The sequence below is a fragment of the Dendrobates tinctorius genome, unplaced genomic scaffold (genome assembly GCF_039654945.1).
Source record: "Dendrobates tinctorius isolate UK_male_01 unplaced genomic scaffold, ASM3965494v1 ptg000011l, whole genome shotgun sequence".
NCBI lineage: Eukaryota > Metazoa > Chordata > Amphibia > Anura > Dendrobatidae > Dendrobates > Dendrobates tinctorius.
The window spans coordinates 107,824,163-107,848,663 of NW_027361679.1; the positions used below are offsets into that span (position 1 = coordinate 107,824,163).

General features: G+C 46.1%; 1 protein-coding gene across 2 annotated transcripts in view; it reads right to left on the reverse strand.

Annotated features, from left to right (window-relative positions):
* Positions 1–24,501, reverse strand: part of DOT1L (DOT1 like histone lysine methyltransferase) — a 177,243-nt gene that overhangs the window by 74,894 nt on the left and 77,848 nt on the right. For both annotated transcript variants that reach the window (XM_073546030.1, XM_073546023.1), the window contains exons 4-7: positions 9,087–9,150; positions 7,987–8,215; positions 6,558–6,652; positions 1,056–1,118 (exon numbers count right to left, since the gene is read on the reverse strand). In XM_073546030.1, coding sequence (XP_073402131.1) covers positions 1,056–1,118; positions 6,558–6,652; positions 7,987–8,215; positions 9,087–9,150 — 451 coding nt within the window. The remainder of the gene's footprint in view (positions 1–1,055; positions 1,119–6,557; positions 6,653–7,986; positions 8,216–9,086; positions 9,151–24,501) is intronic.

Here is a 24,501-nt window from a genome sequence, read left to right on the forward strand (position 1 = left end):
GGTTTGGACATGCCATGGGCCCTTTTTCAATGTTTATATTTTGCTGTCTTGCATTTTGGCAAGTTAAAACTCTTAGGAATAAGAATATTTGGATTTAAGTGCGCTGCCAGACAAATTATCAGATTCCAATCATGTAGATGAATTGATCTCTTTATTCCCAACGCGTTTCGAAGTCCATACTTCTTCCTCAGGGGATGACATATACACATACACAGAGCTGTCAAAATGTGAGTGTATAAAGCTGGAGACAGCTCTGTGTATGTGTATGTGTCATCCCCTGAGCAAGAAGTATAGACTTCGAAACGCGTTGGCAATAAAGAGTTCAATTCATCTACATGATTGGAATCTGATAATTTGTCTGGCAGCGCACTTAAATCCAAATATTTTTATTCCTAAGAGTTTCATGTTTCGGTCACTGGTGGACCGATGGATGTGCAGCAGGCTGACAAACTAATCCTATATGCTTTGCTCTCTCCTGGAAAGGGTGAGTATATTTCTTTATTAAACCCTATAAGTCACCCAGATAAGACCCTATTGCGCTCTTGTTTTACCTATAGCTTGGACAAATTTTGGCAAGTTAGCAATGGCAGTGCAAAGCATTGCCCACAGACGTAGTCTCTTTAGGCAAATGAGTAGGGCAGGAGCCGAAAGGCAGACCACCACTGATCTGATGATCTAGCAGTATTTTAATGCTGGAGGGCTCCTTTAATGGCATTGGGGTAATTTGTGATAAATATTCCAAGTAGCCCATCTGCAGTCTTACAGGTATTCAACCTACATCAATAAATTAGCTCCACTGACTAAAATTATGAAAACTCGTGAAAAATGTGGGGCAAAAGTTTTTAGTTAGGAATGTGTGAGGTTTTCAACTCGGAGCCATCTAAAAGTGGGCAAGGATATTTGTATGCTTTGTCACAGAATGTATAATTAGGTGCTTCTCCTTACAGCATGCTCATAACTGCATAATTATCATTACGGTACAATCAAGATTATTCAAGTGCAATCAATTTGTAAAATACAAGGAGCACGTGGCTCTACCCAAGCTTACTACTTACTGTGTACTCTGCGTGCTTTTTCCCATACCACTTCATCCATTTTCGGAACTCTTTATCCATTGTCTATGGAGTAACAATGAAAAAAAATAAAAACAAAATTGCCAAATTGCAAAAACACTGCGCCTTACAGTCCTAAATTAGTATAATAATTGAACTCCTTCACTCCCAAACAAATTCTCATTCTTGCGCTATTGTTTTTTTTTTTCTTGCCTTCTTACAAGAGGCATAACTAATTTTTAGATCAAGATACAGTGGTTTGCTAAAAGTATTCACCCCTGCTGACATTTTTTGTGTTTTGCTACCTCACAACCTGGAATTTCAGTGTTTTTTTTTTTAGAGGGTGAGCATCAGTTCATGTAAAGAACATGCCTAGAACTATGAACATTTGATTTTCTTTTTATTGAGAAGCAAACAAGTAGGACAAAATAACTGAAAACTTCAGTGTGCATAATTATTCACCCCTAAAAGTCAGTATTTTGTAGTGCCTCCTTTTGCGGCAATTACAAATGCAAGTCGCTTTGAATAAGTGTCTATGAGCTTTCCACATTTTGACACTGGGATTTTTGCCCATTCCTCAAGGCAAAACTGCTGTTCACCAGAGGAAACCAACTAACTTGATGGCACTAGAGCATTCTTCAATTCTGACCACAAATTCTCAGTTGGACTAAGGTCTGGGCTTTAACTAGGCCGCTCCAAAACATTTACATGTTTCCCCTTAAACCACTTGGGTGTTTCTTTAGCAGTATGCTTTGGGTCATTGTCTTGTTGGAAGGTGAACTACCGTCCCAGTCTCATATCACTGACAGATTGAAACAGGTTTTGCTCAAGAATATCCCAGTATTTCATGCAATCCATCTTCCTCTCGGCTCGGACCATTTTCTCTGTCCCTGCTCCCGAAATGCAGCCCCACAGCATGGCCAGAAAGTGCAATTTTGGTCTTATCTGATGACAGCACCTTCCTTCATATATTTGGGGAGTCCCCACATGTATTTTGGCAAACTTAAATAGAGCCTTACAATTTTGAGTGTAAGTAAAGGCTTCTTTCTGCCCAATGCTACATAAAGGCCACCTCTATGGACAGTGGCTTATTGTAGTCGTATGGTCAGATACTCCGGTCTCTGCTTGGGAACTCTGCAGCTCTTTCAGGGTTACCTTTGGTCTCTGTGCTGCCTCTCTGATTAATGCCCACCTTGCCCGGGCTGAGAGTTTTGTTGGGCAGCCATCTCTTGGCAGGTTTGTTGTGGTACCATGTTCTTTCCATTTGATGATAAAGGGTTTGATGTAGTCTGGGAGGTCAGCATAGATTTGGATTTTTTTTTTTTTAATAATCCAACCCTGACTTGTGTTTCTCAACAACTTTGTCCCTGCCTTGTTTGGAGATCTCCTTGGTCTTCATGGTGTTTGGTTAGCGGTGCCTCTTGCATAATGGTGTTGCAGCCTCAGTGGCCTTTCAGAAAAGGTGTGTATATACTGGAAGACCATGTGCCACTTACAGTGCGCACAGGTGGGCTTCTTTTCACTAAGCATGTGACTTACGAAGTAATTGCTTGCACCAGAAATTTTTTGAGGCTTCATCACAAAAGGGGTGAATACGTATGCACATGCCAATTTTTAGTTATTAGATACCATAAATGTAATTTTTGCCTATATTTTTCTCACTTCACCAACTTAAACTTTTTAGGGCTGATGCATCACAGAAAAATCGAATTACAATATTTAAACACAGGTTGTAATGTAACAAAAAACAGGTAAAAAGCCAAGGGGTGAATACTTTTGCAAGCCACTGTAGCTTTATGAGGGTTTAAGAGTTGAGTTATAGTTTTAAAAGAAATTCATATTTCCAAATAATACACTGGAAAAAAAAATTCCAAGTGGGATAAAATGGTGAAAAAAATGCAATGTTATTATTTATAGTGTTAATTTTTACAGCATTCATTGTGTGAAAAAAATGACCTATCAACATGAATCTCCACGTCAGTATGATTTTCAGCAATGGCAAATTAAATAAAAAAAAAATCTATGTTAAGTGGTGAAAAAAATCAGAAGTTATGAGAAAAAAAAAGTCAGTATTTTTCTTTGCGCATATTCAGGACTTTAGTGAGCGGTACCACGTGACCGCTGAAGGAAGGAAGAGCTGCTGCAGACCTTGGGAGAAGCAGGGGGGCTGCAGAGACCGTGCCAGGAGGGGGTAAAGTATATGCTTTGTTCACCTGTCCCCGCTCCACCGCTGCGCGCCGCTCTGTCCTCTGCATCCTCTGTCTGTGACATTCAGGTCAGAGGGCGCGATGATGTGGTTAGTGTGTGCTGCGCCCTCTGCCTGAGCAGTCACTGACAGAGGACTCAGGAGACAGAGCGGCGCACGGCAGTGGAAAGGGGACAGGTGAATATAGCCATTGTCAGGGGCCTGAGCCAACGGTGACATCGGTACCTGTCCCCTATAGCACGCCGGTGTCCCTGCCTGCTCAGGACACCGGCACCTGGCCTCCAGCGACGAGAGGTGAGCATGTCATTTTTTTTTTATTCGCAGCAGCAGCTAATGGGGCATAATCTATGGAGCACCCTATGGGGCATAATCTATGGAGCATTTTATGGGGCCATAACCTTTGTGGAGCAGCATATGGGGCACAATCTAAGGAGCATCTGATGGGGCAGCATATGAGGCATGATCTATGGAGCATTTTAAGGGGCCATAACCTTTATGGAGCAGCATATGGGGCATATTATTCTATGGAGCATCTTATGGGGCCACTATTAACCTTTGTGCAGCATTATATGGGGCGTATTTTGTATGGAGCATTTTATGGGCCCATCATGAACTGTATGGAGCATTATATGGGGCTCCCGATTCAATATGGATATCCAAAAACACTTATCCTATATTATCTCAATTAATTTTACTTTTATTAGTATCTATTGTTAATTTTAAAATTTACCAGTAGCTGCTGCATTTTCCACCCTAGGCTTATACATGAGTCAATAAGTTTTCCCAGTTTTTTGTTGCAAAATTGGGGGGGGGGGTTGTCAGCTTATACTCAGGTCGGCTTATACACGAGTATATACGGTAATTTTGTATTTTAAAAGACTGGACTTTTATGTATGTTTATTTTTTTTTTTTTAAATATGAGAAAAAGTTGTTGATGGGAATTTGTATTTATTTATTTATTTATTTTTTCCGATTTTTAAAAACGTAACTTTTCACTTTAAAGTTTTAGAAACTTGAACCTGCAAATGTTTGATCGCTCTATCTATATACTGCAATACCACAGTCAAGCTCAGCCTGTAGTGTGACTGCGGAGTACCACCAAGATGTAAACATGAGTCTTCTACAGGACCTCACCTGCCATGGTAACCCATCAGTAGCCTGCAATCACATCACAGGGGCTGACAGGGGCTAATGTGCATATGTACCTGCTAGCGTTCCATTTAAATGCTGCTGTCAGATAGTGAACCGCTGTCAGATAGTGAACCGCTGTCAGATAGTGAACCGCTGTCAGATAGTGAACCGCTGTCAGATAGTGAACCGCTGTCAGATAGTGAACCGCTCTGTCCGCTGCTTTTAGTGGCAGATGTTTGCTAGGTGTAATATAGCAGGAAACTACCATGTGAGAAGCTCCTGAGAACTTTCCACAGTTGCTAACCCCGGATTTCCTTAGTATTATGTAGGTCAGTGGTGGCAAACCTAAGGCACATGTGCCATCTCCTCAAAACTAGCATCGCCATCACTCTCCTCAGCCCGCTCGCCATCTCCCTAGTCACTAGCACCCCAGCCACTCTCCGCTTCACATGCGCAATACCATCAGGACGTGAGGGTGCCGAATAGGGGGATGGTGCGTGGGCTGAGGAGAGTGGCGGTGTTATTGCCGAGGAGATGGCGCGCGTGTCCACAGGTAGGATTGTGATATATGAAGAGACCAGATCAGCATTGGAACGGACAAAGGTGAGTAGCAATTCTTTTTTAGGTGAGGCCATTATACAGTATGGAGCATTATGTGGGACCATTATACAATATGGAGCATCATGTGGAGCCATTATAAATAATAATAATCTTTATTTTTATATAGCGCTAACATATTCCGCAGCGCTTTACAGTTTGCACACATTATCACTGTCCCCGATGGGGCTCACAATCTAAATACAGTATGGAGCACCATGTGGGCCCACTATACAGCATGGAGCACCATGTGGGCCCACTATACAGCATGGAGCACCATGTGGGCCCACTATACAGCATGGAACACCATGTGGGCCCACTATACAGCATGGAACACCATGTGGGCCCACTATACAGCATGGAGCATCATGTGGGGCCACTATACAGCATGGAGCATCATGTGGGGCCACTATACAGCATGGATCACCATGTGGGGCCACTATACAGCATGGATCACCATGTGGGGCCACTATACAGCATGGATCACCATGTGGGGCCACTATACAGCATGGATCACCATGTGGGGCCACTATACAGCATGGAGCACCATGTGGGCCCACTATACAGCATGGAGCACCATGTGGGCCCACTATACAGCATGGAGCACCATGTGGGCCCACTATACAGCATGGAGCACCATGTGGGCCCACTATACAGCATGGAGCACCATGTGGGCCCACTATACAGCATGGAGCACCATGTGGGCCCACTATACAGCATGGAGCACCATGTGGGCCCACTATACAGCATGGAGCACCATGTGGGCCCACTATACAGCATGGAGCACCATGTGGGCCCACTATACAGCATGGAGCACCATGTGGGCCCACTATACAGCATGGAGCACCATGTGGGCCCACTATACAGCATGGAGCACCATGTGGGCCCACTATACAGCATGGAGCACCATGTGGGCCCACTATACAGCATGGAACACCATGTGGGCCCACTATACAGCATGGAACACCATGTGGGCCCACTATACAGCATGGAACACCAGGTGGGCCCACTATACAGCATGGAACACCAGGTGGGCCCACTATACAGCATGGAGCATCATGTGGGGCCACTATACAGCATGGATCATCATGTGGGGCCACTATACAGCATGGATCATCATGTGGGGCCACTATACAGCATGGATCATCATGTGGGGCCACTATACAGCATGGATCATCATGTGGGGCCACTATACAGCATGGATCATCATGTGGGGCCACTATACAGCATGGATCACCTTGTGGGGCCACTATACAGCATGGATCACCATGTGGGGTCACTATACAGCATGGATCATCATGTGGGGCCACTATACAGCATGGATCATCATGTGGGGCCACTATACAGCATGGATCATCATGTGGGGCCACTATACAATATGGAGCAACATGTGGGGCCACTATACAGCATGGAACACCATGTGGGGCCACTATACAGCATGGATCATCATGTGGGGCCACTATACAATATGGAGCAACATGTGGGGCCACTATACAGCATGGAGCATCATGTGGGGCTACTACAGAATATGGAGCACCATGTGGGTCCATTATACAGCATGGAGCACTTACCTCAGCGTACTTGGCGGGGATGTCGGCCTTCTCCACTCCATAATGGTGTTTACAGCCTGTAGCTGCAGCCACTTGTAAAACAACCTGCCCGACACCTGCAAGGTGAAGACACACAAAGCGCAAGTTACAACAGTGCTAGTATGCAACAATTAGTCTGAATACTTGACACTACCTCCATGGGCACATTCATCTTTATACATAATAGAAGAATGACAGATGACGACAAGATAAGGTTTCATGAATAACTTGAAGTTACAGACCAAACCCTTTCTGCTCCATGCGATCAGAGATTATGTGAGCCTAACCCTCCATCCAAAAGAATCTCTGTAGACAAAGTAACAAGAGGACATAAAATATATGAGCACCACGCTCTCTCCACAACCTGCCCGAGCTCAGGCTGGATCATGACAGGAGCAGCAAAAGAACCTTTCGTAGTAGTAACCTGAAATAGCGCATCTTTTGCTACTGAAAACGTGTCAGCCCAAACTGGCTGTATAAAAACTAAGCACGTAAGCTAGGTGCACCCTTGGTGTGGCCAAGAGGCTTCAATTTGGCTACAGAGCAACAATGCGTGTGCAATGTCCTGTGAATATTCCACAGCAAATGTTGGGATTAGTTTCTGAATCAGCTTCCCTCCAGTGTATCCCTACACACCAACGGGGGGAGACAGTCAGATTGGTGGAAACAAGCTCAGCGTTATCCAGGTAGTCTTAAAGGTCATCATATTTAATAGAAAAATATTCAGGATTGAGAGTCCTCAGTAGTTGATACCTTTTAATGGCTAACTGAAAAGATCGTAACACATTGCAAGCTTTCGAGACTACTCAGGTGTCTTCATCAGGCTAGACTAATACAAAATCTGAAGTCACATATTTATGCACAATACAGCACAGAAAAAATGCAATAGATAAGACAAGTGCCGTGAAGCAGATCAATTTGGGAGTACAAATTTATGACGAACTTTGACACTCTCAGTGCTGGAATGAATGTGTCGCATGGATTTATGTCTTTTTACATCAATTAAGGAATTTCCTTTTAAAACCGTGTGGGGGCATCACAACACAGAACTAGACCCCAATCAGAGGACCATAAAACATCCGGACTCCGTATCTATGAACTGGTCCAATGTTTATATTTATGTTTCTCCCTCTCCCATATTGATAGTTCTGCTTCACGTCACTTGTCTTATCTATTGCATTTTTTCTAGGATGTATTGTGCATAAATATGTGACTTCAGATTTTGTATTAGTCTAGCCTGATGAAGAGACCTGAGTAGTCTCGAAAGCTTGCAATGTGTTACCATCTTTTCAGTTAGCCATTAAAAGGTATCAACTACTGAGGACTCTCAATCCTGAATATTTTTCTATCTACTGGCTAACACGGTACAAAGATATACATCTTTCCTGTATCATATTTAATAGTCACTCACCACTGCCGAGGTCCACAAACAGATCATCCTCAGTCATTTTTATTTCATCAATCATTTGGGCCACCAGGTCAAACGATGTTTCGCCATACACTTCCGGGGAGAAAGGCTCATAGTTATTCAGCTTCTCTGGATCAGTTACTGAGTGGTTGTAGACTTGCTGTAATAGATGGCGAAGTAGGCCTGTGGACGGGCGAGTGTTCAACTTCATAGGCTGAGTGGTACCTTTCCACTGTCAGAGAAATATAAATAACGAGTACATTACCATTAGCTATCTGCTTTATAGAAATAAAACCCTGCAACAGTACCTGACAGAAAGCAAGATGGAGAGAGGCCATAGGTTGATACAAGACCCTAAAGTTATAAAAAATGGATTAAAAAAAAAAAAATCACTAGGCCACAGCAACAACTGAAAAAAATATATTTATATACACACACCAAGTTTTTAATTTGGATGTACAGCAGTACTTGCATGCCCCGAAGCTCCCCTCAGAATACAAATTATACCCACAAGTTCTGTTGCTGTATGGTTCTAGAATTATGAACCCCATTTAGAGCTATTTTTACGGTTTTCCCAAGGGGGCAAGACACATAAGGCCATAAGGCATAGCAACCTAAAAACATGTCCACCTTGCTAAAGATGATAAAAATCTGCACTAATGAAAAAGGCCCAAATCGCTTTAATCACATGGCAAATAAAAAAAAACAAACAAAACGCAAATACTCAGAGGAGCAGTGATAATCAAATAAGACCCAAAACTGTGGATTCGTTAGCTGATGCTAGGAACTCTAAAGAAGCACGGAGTATGCCATTTTCAAAAAGGTCATCGTGGATCTGCTGCATGGCTGCACTTCAAAGCAGACACTTTACACATATGTTCCCCAGTGTCTGACAACCAGTACGAATTAACATACCATAACTTGACCAGAAAAGGAATTGACATGTTATTACAGTGCACATATTTACACACATGCCATGACTTGGCAAGACAAATATAAGCAGATGCTCGTAGCTCTTCACAGACATCAAACCCTGGCGGTGGCACAGGAAGCTCCATGGGGACAGACAATGAATGCAATATGGACATCGTGTGCACGCTTACCAGCTGATGGATGCTGTCTATGGCTCGGTTGTACTTCTCACACAGACGCTGCATGCTCTCAAAACTGAAGCAAGGAAAGAATATTACTTTAGCAGTACAGAAATATAAAGAAGCAAAAAGACTGAACAATGGGAGTACAAACAGACCCGCTTGCTTATTTCCCCCAGATGCATCATTGCGACTGCCAGAGGTGACTTAACCCCTTCACGACCTTTGACGCCACGTAGGCGTCATGAAAAGTCGTGCCAAAACGACCCGTGACGCCTATGTGACGTCATGACTTTAAAGCCCCCCTGCGGGTCGGGTGACGGGGTCACTGAAAGGTCACCCGACCCGCACACAGAGGACACCTTAGCGTTAATCCTAGTGGGGCGTGGCTTAGCCCCCACGTGTCTACGATCGCTCTGATTGGCTGTTAAAAGCTAAACGGCAAATCAGAGCGACTGTAATATTTCATCAATGAAATTTGATGAAATATTACAAATCCAACCATGGCCGATGCTGAAATAGCATAGGGCATGGCTGGAGACACTGAACCGACCCCCCCGACTGACTGACAGCGCCGATCGGCCGCCACCATCTAACGGCGCCGATCGGCAGCCGCTGTCAAAATCTGCCCCCCCCCCAACCCCCTCTCACCCTCCACGAGGCCTCCGAACTCCCTCTGGCTGTCCCGGTGTCCCGGATCATGGGCGCCGCCATCATGGAAAATGGCGGGCGCATGCGCCGTGCACCCGCCGGGAATCTGCGACACTGCAGATTCATTCATTTATTTTGATCACTGACCGTGATCAAAAATAAAAAAGTAAATCACCGCCCCCCTTGGTAGCGACGTATAATAAAATAAACATTTTTATTTTTCCATTAGGGTTAGGGCCGTAATTAGGGTTAGGGCAAGAATTAGGATTGGGATTACAGTTAGGCTTGTGGTTAGGGTTAGAGTTGGGATTAGGGTTAGGGGTGTGTTGGCGTTAGGGTTATGATTAGGGTTGGGATTAGGGGTGTGTTGGGGTTGGAGATAGAATTGAGGGGTTTCCAATGTTTAGGCACATTAGGGGGACTGCAAACGCAACATGGCGCCACCATTGATCCCAGCCAATTTTGCGTTCAAAAAGTTAAACAGTGCTCCCTCCAATTCGAGCCCCGATGTGCGCCCAAACAGTGGTTTACCCCCACATATGGGGAATCAGCGTACTCAGGAAAAATTGCAAAACAACTTTGGGGGGTCTCATTTCTCCTGGTACCCTTGGGAAAATAAAAAATTGGGCGCTAAATAATTATTTTTGTGGAAAAAAAATTTTTTTTATTTTCACAGCTCTGCATTATAAACATCTGTGAAGCAGAGTGCTCACCACACATCTAGATTAGTTCCTTGGGTGGTCTAGTTTCCAAAATGGGGTCATTTGTGGGGTGTTTCCACTGTTTAGGTACATCAGATGCTCTGCAAACGTAACATGACACCCGCAGACCATTCCATCTAGTCGGCATTTCAAAACGTCACTACTTCCCTTCCGAGCCCCAACGTGTGCCCAAACAGTGGTCCCCCCCACATATGGGGTACCAGCGTACTCAGGACAAACTGGACAACAACTTTTGCGGTCCAAATTTATCCTGTTACCCTTGTGAAAATAAAAAATAGTGGGCTAAAAATCATTTTTTGAGGAAAAAAATTTTTTTTTATTTTCACAGCTCTGAGTTATAAACTTCTGTGAAGCACCTGGGGGTTCAAAGTGCTCACTATGCATCTAGATAAGTTCCTTAGGGGGCCTAGTTTCCAAAATGGGGTCATTTGTGGGGGAGCTCCAAAGTTTAGGCACACAGGGGCTCTACAAACACGACATGGTGTCTGCTAACGATTGGAGCTAATTTTCCAATCATAAAGTCAAATGGCGCTCCTTCCCTTCCGGGCCCTGCCGTGCACCCAGTGGTTTATGATCACATATGAGGTATTGGTGTGCTCAGGAGAAATTGCCCAACAAATTTTAGGATTTATTTTATCCTGTTGCCCAAGTGAAAATGAAAAAACTGAGGCTAAATAAAATTTGTGAGAAAAAAAAGACTTTTTTTAACGGATCAATTTGTGAAGCACCTGGGGGTTCAAAGTGCTCACTATGCATCTAGATAAGTTTCTTGGGGTGTCTAGTTTCCAAAATGGGGTCACTTGTGGGGGAGCCTCCAATGTTTAGGCGCACAGTGGCTCTCCAAACGCGACATGGCAACCGCTAAATATTCAAGCATATTTTCCATTCAAAAAGTCAGATGGCGCTCCTTCCCTTCTGAGCCCTGCCGTACGCCCAAACAGTGGTTTATGACCACATATGAGGTATCGGTGTACTCAGGAGAAATTGCCCAACAAAATTTAGGATCTATTTTATCCTGTTACCCATGTGAAAATGATAAAATTGATGCTAAAAGAAAATTTATGTTGGAAAAATTAAAATGTCCATTTTTTTCCTCCATGTTGCTTTAGTTCCTGTGAAGCACCAGAATCTTCCTGAATGTATTTTTGAGTAGCTTGAGAGGTGCAGTTTTTAGAATGGTGTCACTTTTGGGTATTTTCTGCCATATAGACCCCTCAAAGTGACTTCAAATGTGAGGTGGTCCCTAAAAAAAATGGTTCTGTAAATTTTGTGGTAAAAATGAGAAATCGCTGGTCAACTTTTAACCCTTATAACTTCCTAACAAAAACAAAATTTGTTTCCAAAATTGTGCTGATGTAAAGTAGACATGTGGGAAATGTTATTAACTATTTTGTGTCAGATAACTCTCTGGTTTAACAGAATAAAAATTCAAAATTTGAAAATTGCGAAATTTTTGCCAAATTTCCTTTTTTTCACAAATAAACGCAAAAATTATCGACCTAAATTTACAACTAACATGAAGCCCAATATGTCACGAAAAAAACAATCTCATAAAGGGACACTGGATAGAATTGCAAAAAATGGCCAGGTCATTAAGGTCAAAATAGGCTGGGTCATGAAGGGGTTAATAAAAGTATGGCAAGAAACACGAGAGTATGATCCAAAACAGGCACCATCGATAAAATGCCATGGAATGGTGGCGCACATGCACAGCTCGATGTCACAAAATAGTTGCCATGTCGCGTTTGGAGAGTCCCTGTGTGCCTAAACATTGGAGCTCACCCACAAGTGACCCCATTTTGGAAACTAGACCCCCCCCCCCCCCCCAAGAACTTATAATAATAATAAATACATTTTATTTCTATAGCGACGACATATTCCGCAGCACTTTACATTTCAGAGGGGATTTGTACAGACAATAGACATTACAGCATAACAATAATCACATAGATTATAACAAATACCAAGAGGAAAGAGGGCCCTGCTCGCAAACTTATCTAGATGCACAGTGAGCGCTTTGAACCCCCAAGTGCTTCACAGAAGTTTATAACGCAGAGCCGTGAAAATAATAAAAAAAAACTTTCCTCAAAAAATGATTTTTTAGCCAGCAATGTTTTATTTTCACTAGGATAACTGTAGAAATTGGACCCCAAAATTTGTTGTCCAGTTTGTCCTGAGTACGCTGGTACCCCATATGTGGGGGGGGGGGGGAGGGACTACTATTTGGGCGCACGTTGAGGCTAGGAACGGAAGTAGTGACATTTTGAAATGCCGACTTTGATGGCATGGTCTGCGAGCGTGATGTTACGTTTGCAGAGGCCCTGATGTGCCTAAACAGTAGAAACCCCCCCACAAGTGACCCCATTTTGGAAACTAGACACCCCCAAGGACCTTATCTAGGTGTGTGGTGAGCAATCTGAACCCCCAAGTGCTTCACAGAAGTTTATAACGCAGAGTTGCAAAAATAAATCTTTTTTTTCCACAAAAATAATTTAGCCCCCAATTTGTTATTTTCCCAAGGGTAATGAGAAATTAGACCCCCAAAGTTTTTGTGCAATTTTTCCTGAGTACGCTGATACTCCTTATGTTGGGGTAAACCACTGTTTGGGCACACGTCGGGGCATGGAAGGGAGGGAGCACTGTTTGACTTTTTGAACGCAAAATTGGCCGGAATCAATAGTGGCGCCATGTCATGTTTGGCGACCCCCTGATGTGCCTAAACAGTGGAAAGCCCTCAATTCTAACTCCAACCCTAACCCCAACACACCCCTAACCACAACCCTATCCCCCAACACACCCCTAACTCTAATCCCAACCCTAACCATAACCCTAACCACAAGCCTAACCCCAACCCTAACCACAAGCCTAACCCCAACACACCTCTAACCCCAACCCTAACCCCAACCCTAAGGGCGTGTGCACACGCTGCGGATTCTGCTGCGGATTTTGCCAAATCTGCATGTAAATCCGCAGGTCAAAAGACCTGCGGTTTATCTGCGGATTAGCCTGCGGTTTTGCCATTGACATGTCAATTCTTTCTGCGGATTAGAAACCGCAGCAAATCCGCATGGAAAAATCTGCACTGCAGTTTCCATTTCCCATAGGATATTATGGTACTGTACACCGCAGCAGAAACTGCTGCGGATCCGCAGGGCCAAAACCGCTGCGGACCCGCAGCAGAATCCGCAGCGTGTGCACACACCCTAATTCCAACACCAACCCTAATTCCAACACCAACCCCAATTTTAATCGAAAAATAAAACTAAAAATATTTGACTAATTTTATTATTTGTCCCTACCTATGGGGGTGAATTACTATTTTTTTTATTTTGATCACTGTGATAGATCCTATCACAGTGATTAAAATGAATGAATGGAATCTGCCGCTTGGCAGATTCGACAGGCACACTGCACATGCGCCCACTATTTTGGAAGATGGCTGCGCCCATGATCCATGGTGGAGGGAAACCGGGAGCGTTAGCGGGACTCGGAGGGTACAGGGGGGGAGGCAGGTGCTGGAGGCGGCGGCAGATCGCATTTGTCAGTCGGTGACAGTCTGTGGGGGGGTTCAGATAGCCGTCTCCAGCCTTGGCCGATGATATTGTAATTTTCATTGATGAATTATTACTATCGCTCTGATTGGCTGTTTCACCTTCAACAGCCAATCAGAGCGATCGTAGTCATGGGGGGGGGAGGGCAAAGCACAAAGGATCCCTGTATCTGCTGGTCAGGTGACCTTTCAGTGACCCCGGTCAACCGACCCACAGGTCGTATTGGCACAGGTTTTCATGACACCTACGTAGGAAAGGGGTTAAAGAAGACCTTTCACTAAATTCTTCATGTTGAACTGAACACACAATAAGAGGATCTCTGCAAACGTTGTGTTTGTCACGCTTTTCCTGAGAAGTTGTCACAAAACCTGAAGAACTTCCCAGTCCTAGTAAAGTGAGGTTCCTTAAAGGGAATCTGTGACCACATTAGCCCTATCTGACCAATTAATATATATTAATACTCTGAGGGGAGTGATACCTGTTTGTCTCATATCAGATGCCTTGTTGGGGAGAAATCATCTTTTATGACTTTATATAAATGACGTCTTCCAGGCTCTGGGGCAGATGCTGCCTGGACAATAACTCTGCCCCCAGAGATGATTATATAGAAAGGGGATTTACCAGTGTGGCAAGTAACTAATTGCTCCTGTTCTGTGTTAAACACATTTTTGCAGCTATCTCAGCTCTGCTGTACTTTTAGAATATTGCACCCTATCCGCCTGTGAGCTAGAAGCCAAGCGGAAACTGCAGATGTGTCAGTTATCAGGATAGCAGAAAGACTCCATCACACGTCTCACTGGTAACTCCCCTTTCTATATAATAAGAGGAGATCCCCCAAAAAAAAAAAACACCTGGCTCCCGCGCTGCTATACTTCAACCCTCAAATGGAGAAAATCCATTGATATTGATATTGGAACCTACTCCTAGAATCAACTGGATTTCCTCCATTTGAGGGTTGAAATATAGCAGCGCGGGAACCAGGTGTTTTTTTTTTTCCCCCCTTTTGGGATCTCCTCTTTGATTAATGGAAGCAGACGCTGTCTGTCTACACCCTCCTGCTGCAGCTTCATTATATGGGATTGAGCGTATTTAGTAGTTGTGGAGTTACACAACCTCTGAGGGTGAGTACCCTGAACAATTCAATTTTTACTTATTATATCTGGTAAAGCCCTATGGGTGCGCTTTTGTGGTTTCTTTTATCTTTCTATATAATAAGCTCTGGAGGCAAAGTGATCTCCAGGTACCATCCCGCCCTGGAGCCTGGAAGACATCATTTAAATAAAGTGATAAAAGATGATTTCTCAACAATAAGGCATCTGATATGAGACATACAGGTATCACTTCCCTTTGCAGTCTATAACCTGTATGCCCATATTAATAGGTCAGATAGGACAAATGTGGTGACAGATTCCCTTTAAGGACTCTCACCTTGCTAGGACTGGGAAATCCTTCAGGTTTTGTGACAACCTCTCAGGAAAAACGTGATAGCCCCTTAGAAGCCCAAGAACACCAGCCCCCTACTGGCTGTTGTCAAAAACAGGGGGAGGACCCCATGCCCTTTTTTTTATTTAAATAATTAAAAAATTCCACAAGGGGACCCCTCTATTCTTGGTAACCTGCCTTGCTAACGCTGACAGCTGATGGTGGCAGCCTGCAGCTGTTAGCTTTGCCTGGCTAGTTATCAAAAAGACAAGAGAACCCCATGTCAGGTGGGGGCGGCTGATGGGAGTATTCATGCTATGTTACCAGTTGAATACAACGCTCAACATTCTCCCCTGCTAGCACTGATCACAGCACATGCAGGGGAGAATAATGTGAACTGTTTTCAGCACCTAACAGTACCGCTGATTCCCAGGTGATGGTACTTGTGATACTGATGCGGCACACAGTTGCCATACGTATACCACACATATTAAACACACCTTCATACTGACGATATCGCCGGTACTGGTTTTTCCAGTACTGGAAACATCAGGATGTGTGAAAGAGCCCTTTGTGGTATTAGGTCAATATAAGCCATATTCAGTATCTGTTGAACCGAATACGGATTAAGGCTTCTTTTACACTTGCCGTGTTTTTGCGGGCTGTTTTTGCGGCCCCAATAGAATTCTATGGGACCGCAAAAACGGCCTGCTTAAAAATACATCGGAGAGTAGTGTCCCTTATGGCCGCGAGGGCCGTATTTAAGGCCGTGGAAAAATAGGGATTTTTGTGTACTCACCGTAAAATCCTTTTCTCCGAGCCATTCATTGGGGGACACAGACAGTGGGTGTTATGCTGCTTGCCACTAGGAGGACACTAAGTAAGCCAGAAAAAAAAAGATAACTCCTCCCCTGCAGTATACACCCTCTCGCTGGATGAGATTTCTCCAGTTCGGTGAAAAAAAGCACAAGGAGCTTAAACAGTCAACAATAACGAACATGTCAAAACCTAATAATGCTACAAATGAGCCAGTAGGCTAAACAGGGTGGGTGCTGTGTCCCCCAATGAATGGCTCGGAGAAAAGGATTTTACGGTGAGTACACAAAAATCCCTATTTCTCCTACACCTCATTGGGGGACACAGACAGTGGGACGTCCTAAAGCAGTCCCTGGGTGGGGAGCATACATCTGCTAATACCCCATGTACCACTGAGTCAAAACTGAGGTACTGCCGATTGCAGGATGCGTCTGCCGAGGCCTGAGAATGAATTTGGTAATGTTTTGAAAAGGTATGCAGACTGGACAAAGTCGCAGCCTTGCAGACCTGTTCTGCCGAGGCCTGGTGCCGAATGGCCCAAGAGGCGCCCACTGACCGAGTAGAGTGCGCCTTAATCCCCGCTGGGACAGGTGCATTCCTGACACTGTAGGATTCCTGAATCGCTGAGCGAATCCACCTGGCTAGCGTTTCTTTTGAAGCGGCTAGGCCCTTCCTATACCCCTCTGGAAGTATGAACAGGGCATCTGACTTGCAGAAGGGAGCCGTCCGGGAGATGTACCGTCTCAGCGCCCTAACCACATCCAGGGTGTGGAGGGCCTTCTCAATGCGATAGACTGGCGCCGGACAAAAGGAAGGCAAGACAATTTCCTCGTTGAGATGGAAAGAGGAGACGACCTTGGGCAGCAAGGACGGGAACGTCCTGAGAACTACCTTGTCCTGATGAAAATTCAGGAACGGAGAACGGCAGGACAGGGCTGCCAACTCCGAAACTTGTCTGATTGACGTAATTGCCACTAGAAAGACCACTTTCCAAGAGAGGACGGTCAATGACACGTCCTGCAGCGGTTCGAAAGGAGCCTCTTGTAAGGCCCCGAGAACCAGATTAAGGTCCCATGATTCCAATGGCCTTCTATAAGGAGGCGTCACATGGGAAACTCCTTGAATAAACGTCTTGACCTGAGGTTTGGTGGCAATTTTGCGTTGGAAAAGCACTGACAAGGCCGACATTTGGCCCTTGAGCGAGCTAAGCGCGAGGCCTCATTTTAATCCGGATTGAAGAAACTCCAATATGCCCGGAATGGAGAACACCAGAGGGGAACGACCATGATCCTTGCACCATGAAAAGAAGATTTTCCAGGTGCGGTGATAGATACGCCTGGATACAGGTTTCCTAGCACTAATCATGGTGGAAATCACATCGAGAGAGAACCCAGCCTGTGCTAAAATCCAGGATTCAACGGCCATGCCATCAAAGACAGGGCCCCGGAGTTCTTGTGGTAAATCGGGAAAGCAGATCCGTGCGATCTGGAAGTCGTCAGGGGACGTCGGCGACTAGCTGTATTAGTTCTGCATACCATGCTCGGCGCGGCCAATCTGGCGCGACTAGGATCACTGGTATACCCTCCGCTCTGATCTTCTTGATGACCCTCGGAAGCAAGGGAAGAGGGGGAAAGATGTACGGGAGCCGGAACCGGTGCCATGGCAGAACTAGGGCGTCCGCTCCGATGGCGCATGGATCACGCGATCGGACAATGAACCGAGACACCTTGTTGTTTAGTCTGGAGGCCATGAGGTCCACATCTGGAGTCCCCCAACGAAGTCAAATCTGGTGAAAGACTTCCGGATGAAGAGACCACTCTCCCGAGGCAATGCCTTGGCGACTGAGAAAATCTGCTGCCCAATTTTCTACGCCCGGGATGTCAATTGCTGAGATGGGCGAATGATTGGTCTCGGCCCAATGGAGGATGTGACTCACTTCGTGCATGGCCATCCTGCTCCGGGTACCTCCCTGGCGATTGATATACGCTACAGCCGTGGCGTTGTCAGATTGGATCCTGATGGGGTGACCTGCGAGGAGATGGTGGAAACTCCGTAGAGCAAATCTAATTGCTCGTATCTCCAAAATGTTGATGGGAAGACGGGACTCTTGGGTCGACCAACGACCCTGTGCCGTGTGTGACGAAAGACCGCACCCCAGGCGAGAATACTTGCGTCGGTGGTTACTACCAACCATCTTACCGGGAGAAAAGACCTCCCTTGATTCAGAGAGGACCTCAGAGTCCACCACCTGAGGGCTTGCCTGACCCGCAAGGGACAGAAGAATCCGACGGTCCAGGGAGAACGGGTTCTTGTCCCAAGCTAACAGCAACGCATGTTGTAAGGGACGTAGATGGAACTGTGCAAATGGAACTGCTTCCATCGCAGTCACCATTTTTCTGAGAACTCTCATGCTGAAACGAATGGAGTGAGAAGCTGGACAGGAAAGAGTCCGCACTGCCTGTTGTAAGGCTTGCGTCTTTTCTGGAGGGAGAATGAAGTGTCTAAGATCATTCCTAAAAAGGAAATTTGCTGAGCCGGTTTCATGGAAGACTTTGCGAAGTTTATCTTCCACCCCAGGCATGAAAGTGTATTTACTGTTATCTCCACGGATTCCTCACAGGCTGAAAGGGACAGACCCTTGATGAGCAGGTCGTCCAGATACGGTAACAGTACCACTCCCCGAGAGTGGAGAATGGCCATATCAGCCACCATGACCTTGGTACAGACCCTGGGGGCAGTGGCGAGTCCGAAGGGCAAGGCAACGAACTGGAAGTGTTCCTCATGAATTGCAAAATGCAGGAACTGCTGGTGAGACAGGCAGATCGGAATGTGAAGGTAAGCGTCCTTGATGTCGATGGATGCTAGGAACTCTCCTTTTTCCATGGAAGCAACAACTGATCGGAGAGATTCCATTCGGAATCGCCGAACCGTGACAAACTGATTTAACAGTTTGAGATCCAGAATGGGTCGCATCGTCCCGTCCTTCTTTGGAACCACAAAAAGGTTTGAATAAAATCCTCCGAACCTTTCGTGATGAGGGACCGGAATGAGGACTCCGTCCCTTAAGAGAGCCTGAACAGCCCGAAAGAAGGCTGTCTTTCCCTTGGGGGGGGAGAGGAAAGGAAAAAGCGAGTTGGAGGGGGAGCGGAGACACCAGCTCCCTGACCCACTTGTCGTGGACGACCGCGAGCCAGGTGTGGCTGAAGGAAAGTAGGCGACCGCCTACTCTGTCTGCGTCCGCCAGCTACCGCAACAAGTCATTGGATAGATCTATGAGATCTGGCTCCCCTGGAGGAAGATTAGTGCCCTGGAAGGAAGTAATCAAGACTTCTGCCCAAGCGGCCCATTGCCTTAGTGACCCAAATTGCCGAGAAAGATGGAAAAAGCGCTGCTCCTGAAACTTCAAAAGCTGAACGGGCCAGGTAGTCAATCTGACGATCGGAGGGGTTTCTGATTGAGGAACCGTCAGAAACGGATAGAAGCGTTTTTGAATTAAGACGCGATACAGGCGGGTCCACCGGAGGGGACTGTAACCAATCCTTCATTAGGTCTGGATCAAAAGGGTATTTAGCCTGAGTAGAATTTTGCCCTGTGAACCGCTTATGCGGACAATCCCTATGTTTCTGGACAATTTCCTTAAAGTCCGTATGGCAGGTAAATAACCTGCGCACACGCTTGGTTTTCTTAAGTGAGAGAGGATGTGCTGGAGCGGGAACATTATCCTCATCCAATTTCAGAATCCTGTTGACTGATTCTATAAGAGAATCAAGCGACTCTTGATCAGTTGGGGGATTCTGAGGGGCTGCCGTGTCAGATTCGAATTCAGAGTCGTGCTCGCTGTGAACCTCAGGAGAGAGAGCGATAGACAGGAGTCGCAGATGCAGAGGCGGGAACGGGACTAGGGGAAGCGTCATGGGTCCGCTTTCTAGAGACCTGACCATCCCTTAAACGAGTACGGCCCCTGCTGGTGGACGGTTCCCGGCAGACGCCAGAGCCTTCCTCAGGGGGGTAAGGACGCCTTCTGGCTTAAAGAGTCCTCTCGGAGGGTGAATATAGCCTGGGTCAGAGACTCCACCCACCATGACAAGGACGCAGCCCACTAAGGGGTACTAAACGCAGGAGGCCCGTCAGCAGCGGCGGCGAGGGGCGGCTGAGCGCAGGTCGGGGCGCAGTCCATGCATAACGGATTAGTCTGTGCACTGGGTAAGGCAGACTTGCAAGTGGTACACACGGTAAAAAATGCAGTGTGCTTTTTAGCAGCCCGTTTAGCCTCCTTAGATTGAGACATAGCGCTCCTGAAAGGGTTAAGGGCAGAGTCTGCTGCAGCTGCAGGGAACGTGCCAGGAAGGGGTTAAGCTTTAATCTGAGGGCAGATGCAGCTTACCCGGTCCTATGCTGTGTCCCCCGGGAGGAATAGCGATGGCCCTGCAGTGTCACCCGGTATCCGGCAAAATGCTCGCCTCACAGCTCGTGTCCAGAGCAGGCTGAGGTATAAAGACATGGCCCCCGAGATTAGAATTGGGCGTCTCGTCAGGGATGAGAGGCGCCAAGGCGAGGGGGCGGCGATAATAGCGCGGGTGGCGCTATTCAAATTGCGGCCTAGTAGGCCAGAAAAGCAGGGGGCTAAATTTTTGAGCCTACCCGTGGAATGTGCCGGTGGGCGGGGCGGCGCTAGAGGGCAGCGCTATTTAAATTGTGGCCTAGCAAGCCGGAGACTAAATTTTTCGGGCTATCCGCGGTAGCGCCGAGGGAGCCGCGAATGGGGGGGGGGGGGGGGGCTGGTGCACCGCTGCTGACGCTACATCAGCGCTACTCCCGGGGGAAAGGACCCAACCCCATACCTCTACACTCCAGTGTTAAGCGCTGTCCAGCCATCCATGCAGGCTCTCATCCTCCTGGGCTGATGTAGCAGAGCTGGAGGAGTTCTTAAAGGGGCCATGCTCAATTGATCCTCCCTATGATAGGAGGATGGAGAGCTATGGGGGTGATTCAGGGCTTACGAAAGCGCTGTCCAATCTTCTCCATTCCGTGCGCCTGCCCTCATACCCGTGGATTACCGGACTGCGGTTGTAAGGATCATCGCCAATTGCTAGAGGAATCAGCCCCAAACGTTGCAGGAAAGTGTACGGGGAGGTATACGTCGCATGCTTGCCTGTTGTTGGTTCGGGGGAGAGCGGGCTGTAGAAAGGAACCGTCGCCCCCTTCACTCCGTTAATTAAAAAATAAAAATTTACAGAAAATTAAAAAAAAAAAAAAAAAAACGGTGGGGTCTGAAACCAGACCCAAGTGCCTCCTACAGACACTAAGCATGAACTGGAGATATCTCATCCAGCGAGAGGGTGTATACTGCAGGGGAGGAGTTAACTTTTTTCTGGTTTACTTTGTGTCCTCCTAGTGGCAGGCAGCATAACACCCACTGTCTGTGTCCCCCAATGAGGTGCAGGAGAAATATCAAGCTTGCTCGATATTTTTCACGGCTCACGGACACGGTCTGCATTTATATCAATGGTACCGCAAAAACAACGTTAGCTTGTTTTTGCAGTACACCGTATTTGTGGATCGCCTTTTTTTCGCTGCAATTTGATACAACAGGGAAAAACGGCGATCTGAGGTTTTTTGAGGCCCGTTTTTGCGGGAGACCGCAAAAATCATGGCAATATGGACGCAAAAAAGCGGCATGTGTAAAAGTAGCATTACCATGACAACGAGTAAATTGTCTGGTTCAGAAACAGCATAGGTGAAAGACATCAAGTTAGGTTTTTCAAATGTTTTCTTTCTAATTTCATTTATAAGGTATATTTGAAAATTACTTAAAATTACTAGATTAGACAAAAACTAAAACATGCTTTAAAGCACAGAACATATACAGTGGGGAAAATAAGTATTTGATATACTGCCGATTTTGCAAGTTTTCCCACCTACAAAGAATGAAGACGTCTAATTTTTATCATAAATACACTTCAACTGTGAGAGACAGAAAAAAAATCAGAAAAATAACATTGTATGATTTTCTAATTTAACTGCATTTTATTGCATTAAATAAGCATTTGATCACTTACCAACCAGCAAGAAATCTGGCTTTCAGAGACCTGTTAGTTTTTCTTTAAGACGCCCTCCTACTCTGCACTCATTACTTGTATTAACTGCACCCGTTTGGACTCGTTACCCGTACAAAAGACACCTGTCCACACACTAAATCACACTCCAACCTCTCCAACATGGTCAAGACCAAAGAGCTGCCTGAGGACACCAGGGACAAAAGATCTGAAAGATCTGGAGAAGACCTCTTTGGAGAAGTGGGCCAAAATCCCTGCTGCTGTGTATGCGCAAACTTTGTCAAGAACTATAAGAAACGTCTGACCTCTAATTGCAAACAAAGGTTTCTGTACCAAATATTAAGTTCTGTTTTTCCATTGTATCCAATACCATATGTTGCGGATTATAAGACGCACCAGTTTATAAGATGCACCCCAAACGATGAGAAAAATAGGAAAATAAAAACTTTTTTTTAATAAAATGGTGGTGCTTCTTAGGCTATGTGCCCACGTAGCGTTTTAAAACGCTCACTAAAAACCGGACTCCTTCCCAGAAATCGCACGTTTTTTTCCGCGCGATTTCACTGCGATTAGGATTGCGATTTTGCCGCGATTTTAGCGTGCGATATTCAAGCACTTTCCAAGCGATTTGAAGCATCGCTTGGAAAGTGATTGACAGGTTGGTCACACTCGTCAAACATAGTGTTTGACAAGTGTGACCTGGTTTTTACTATTGAGGCCGCCTATGTGGCATCAATAGTAAAAGATAGGATGTTAAAATGCTAAAAAAAATTAAAAAAATAAATCGGGGTATATTTACCTTCCGGCGTCCCGCGCTGCATTCCCGGGCCACAGCGTTCCCAGTAATGCCTTGCGAGACCTGTGATGACGTAGTCTCGCGTTGCTATAGCGATCTCGCGAGACCGCTAGAGTCACGCGAGACTACGTCATTACAGGGCCTTGCCGCAAGGCATTACTGGGAAAGCTTAGGCCGGGAATGCAGCGCGGGACACCGGAAGGTAAATATACCCCTTTTTTTTTATTTTTTATTTTTTCACAGGGGTATGGTACCCAGGGCCTGGAGGACAGTCTCCTCTCCTCCACACCGTGGGTACCAACCGCACATGAGACGCTTAACTTCCCGCATGGTGGGCATAGCCACATGCGGGAAGTAAGCGATTCTCATGCATTCCTATGGGTGCGGAATCGCGGCAATTCTTTGCGATTCCGCACAAAAGAATGAGCATGCTGCGATTTTTTCCGCGATGCGATTCCGCCGCAGAAAAAAGCGCAGCATTAGCACAGCATGTGCGGAATGCCATAGGAATGCATGGGGGGCGTTCTGTACACGATTTTTAAACGTTTTCGCGCCAAAAATCGTGGCAAAAACGCTTAAAAATCGCTACATGGGCACACAGCCTTAAAATCCAGGCGTCTTATTGCTGGTGGCTGCGGTGAAGCGGGGTCTCAGGGTCGCTGCTGGCAGAGGCAGGAGTGGGGCGATATTGTGGACCCCAGACTGGGAGAAAGGGGTGTTTGGTGGTGCAAGCCGCAGTGGAGCAGGGTCCCAGGGTCACAGCTAGAGGAGGCAAGAGTGACACTGCGGGTGCTCAGTGGTGTGGGGGCTCCACTGACATTTTGTGAAAACCTAGAGCCCCCGCACTGTTTACTATGCGGTGGACTCTGGGGAAAATGGTTGCCGGTGCAGCGCATGCGCAGATGGAGATCTTGGCGCTGAGATCTTGGCGCTGAGATCTCATCTCCTGAGATCTTGGTGGCGAGATCTCCATCTGCGACTGCGCCGCATCCGCGGCCATTTTCCTGGAGACATCGTGTAGAAGCAGGCGCGGATGGGGATCTCGAATCTCCTCCATTTGCTCCGAGTGAGAAGCCGGACTCCGGAAGAATGGCGGCCACTATATGCCACAGTCACAGGGCTACTGCTCACCACTGTACCACCACAGCAGGACCACCGCTTGCTGCCGGTACCACCAATGCACACCACAGGACCACCGCACCACCACCTCATCACCCCCCAGCACCAGGCCCGCAGCATTGACCCCTCGGGTAAGAACAGTGTTCGGTTTATAAGAGGTACCCCATTTTTCCCCTAATTTTGGGAATCATAAAAGTGCGTCTTATAATCCGAAAAATATTTCATGCAATAAAATGCAAACAGTTGAACTGTACCCAAGATAAAACTAACAAGCCATTAACAGTTGAACTGTAC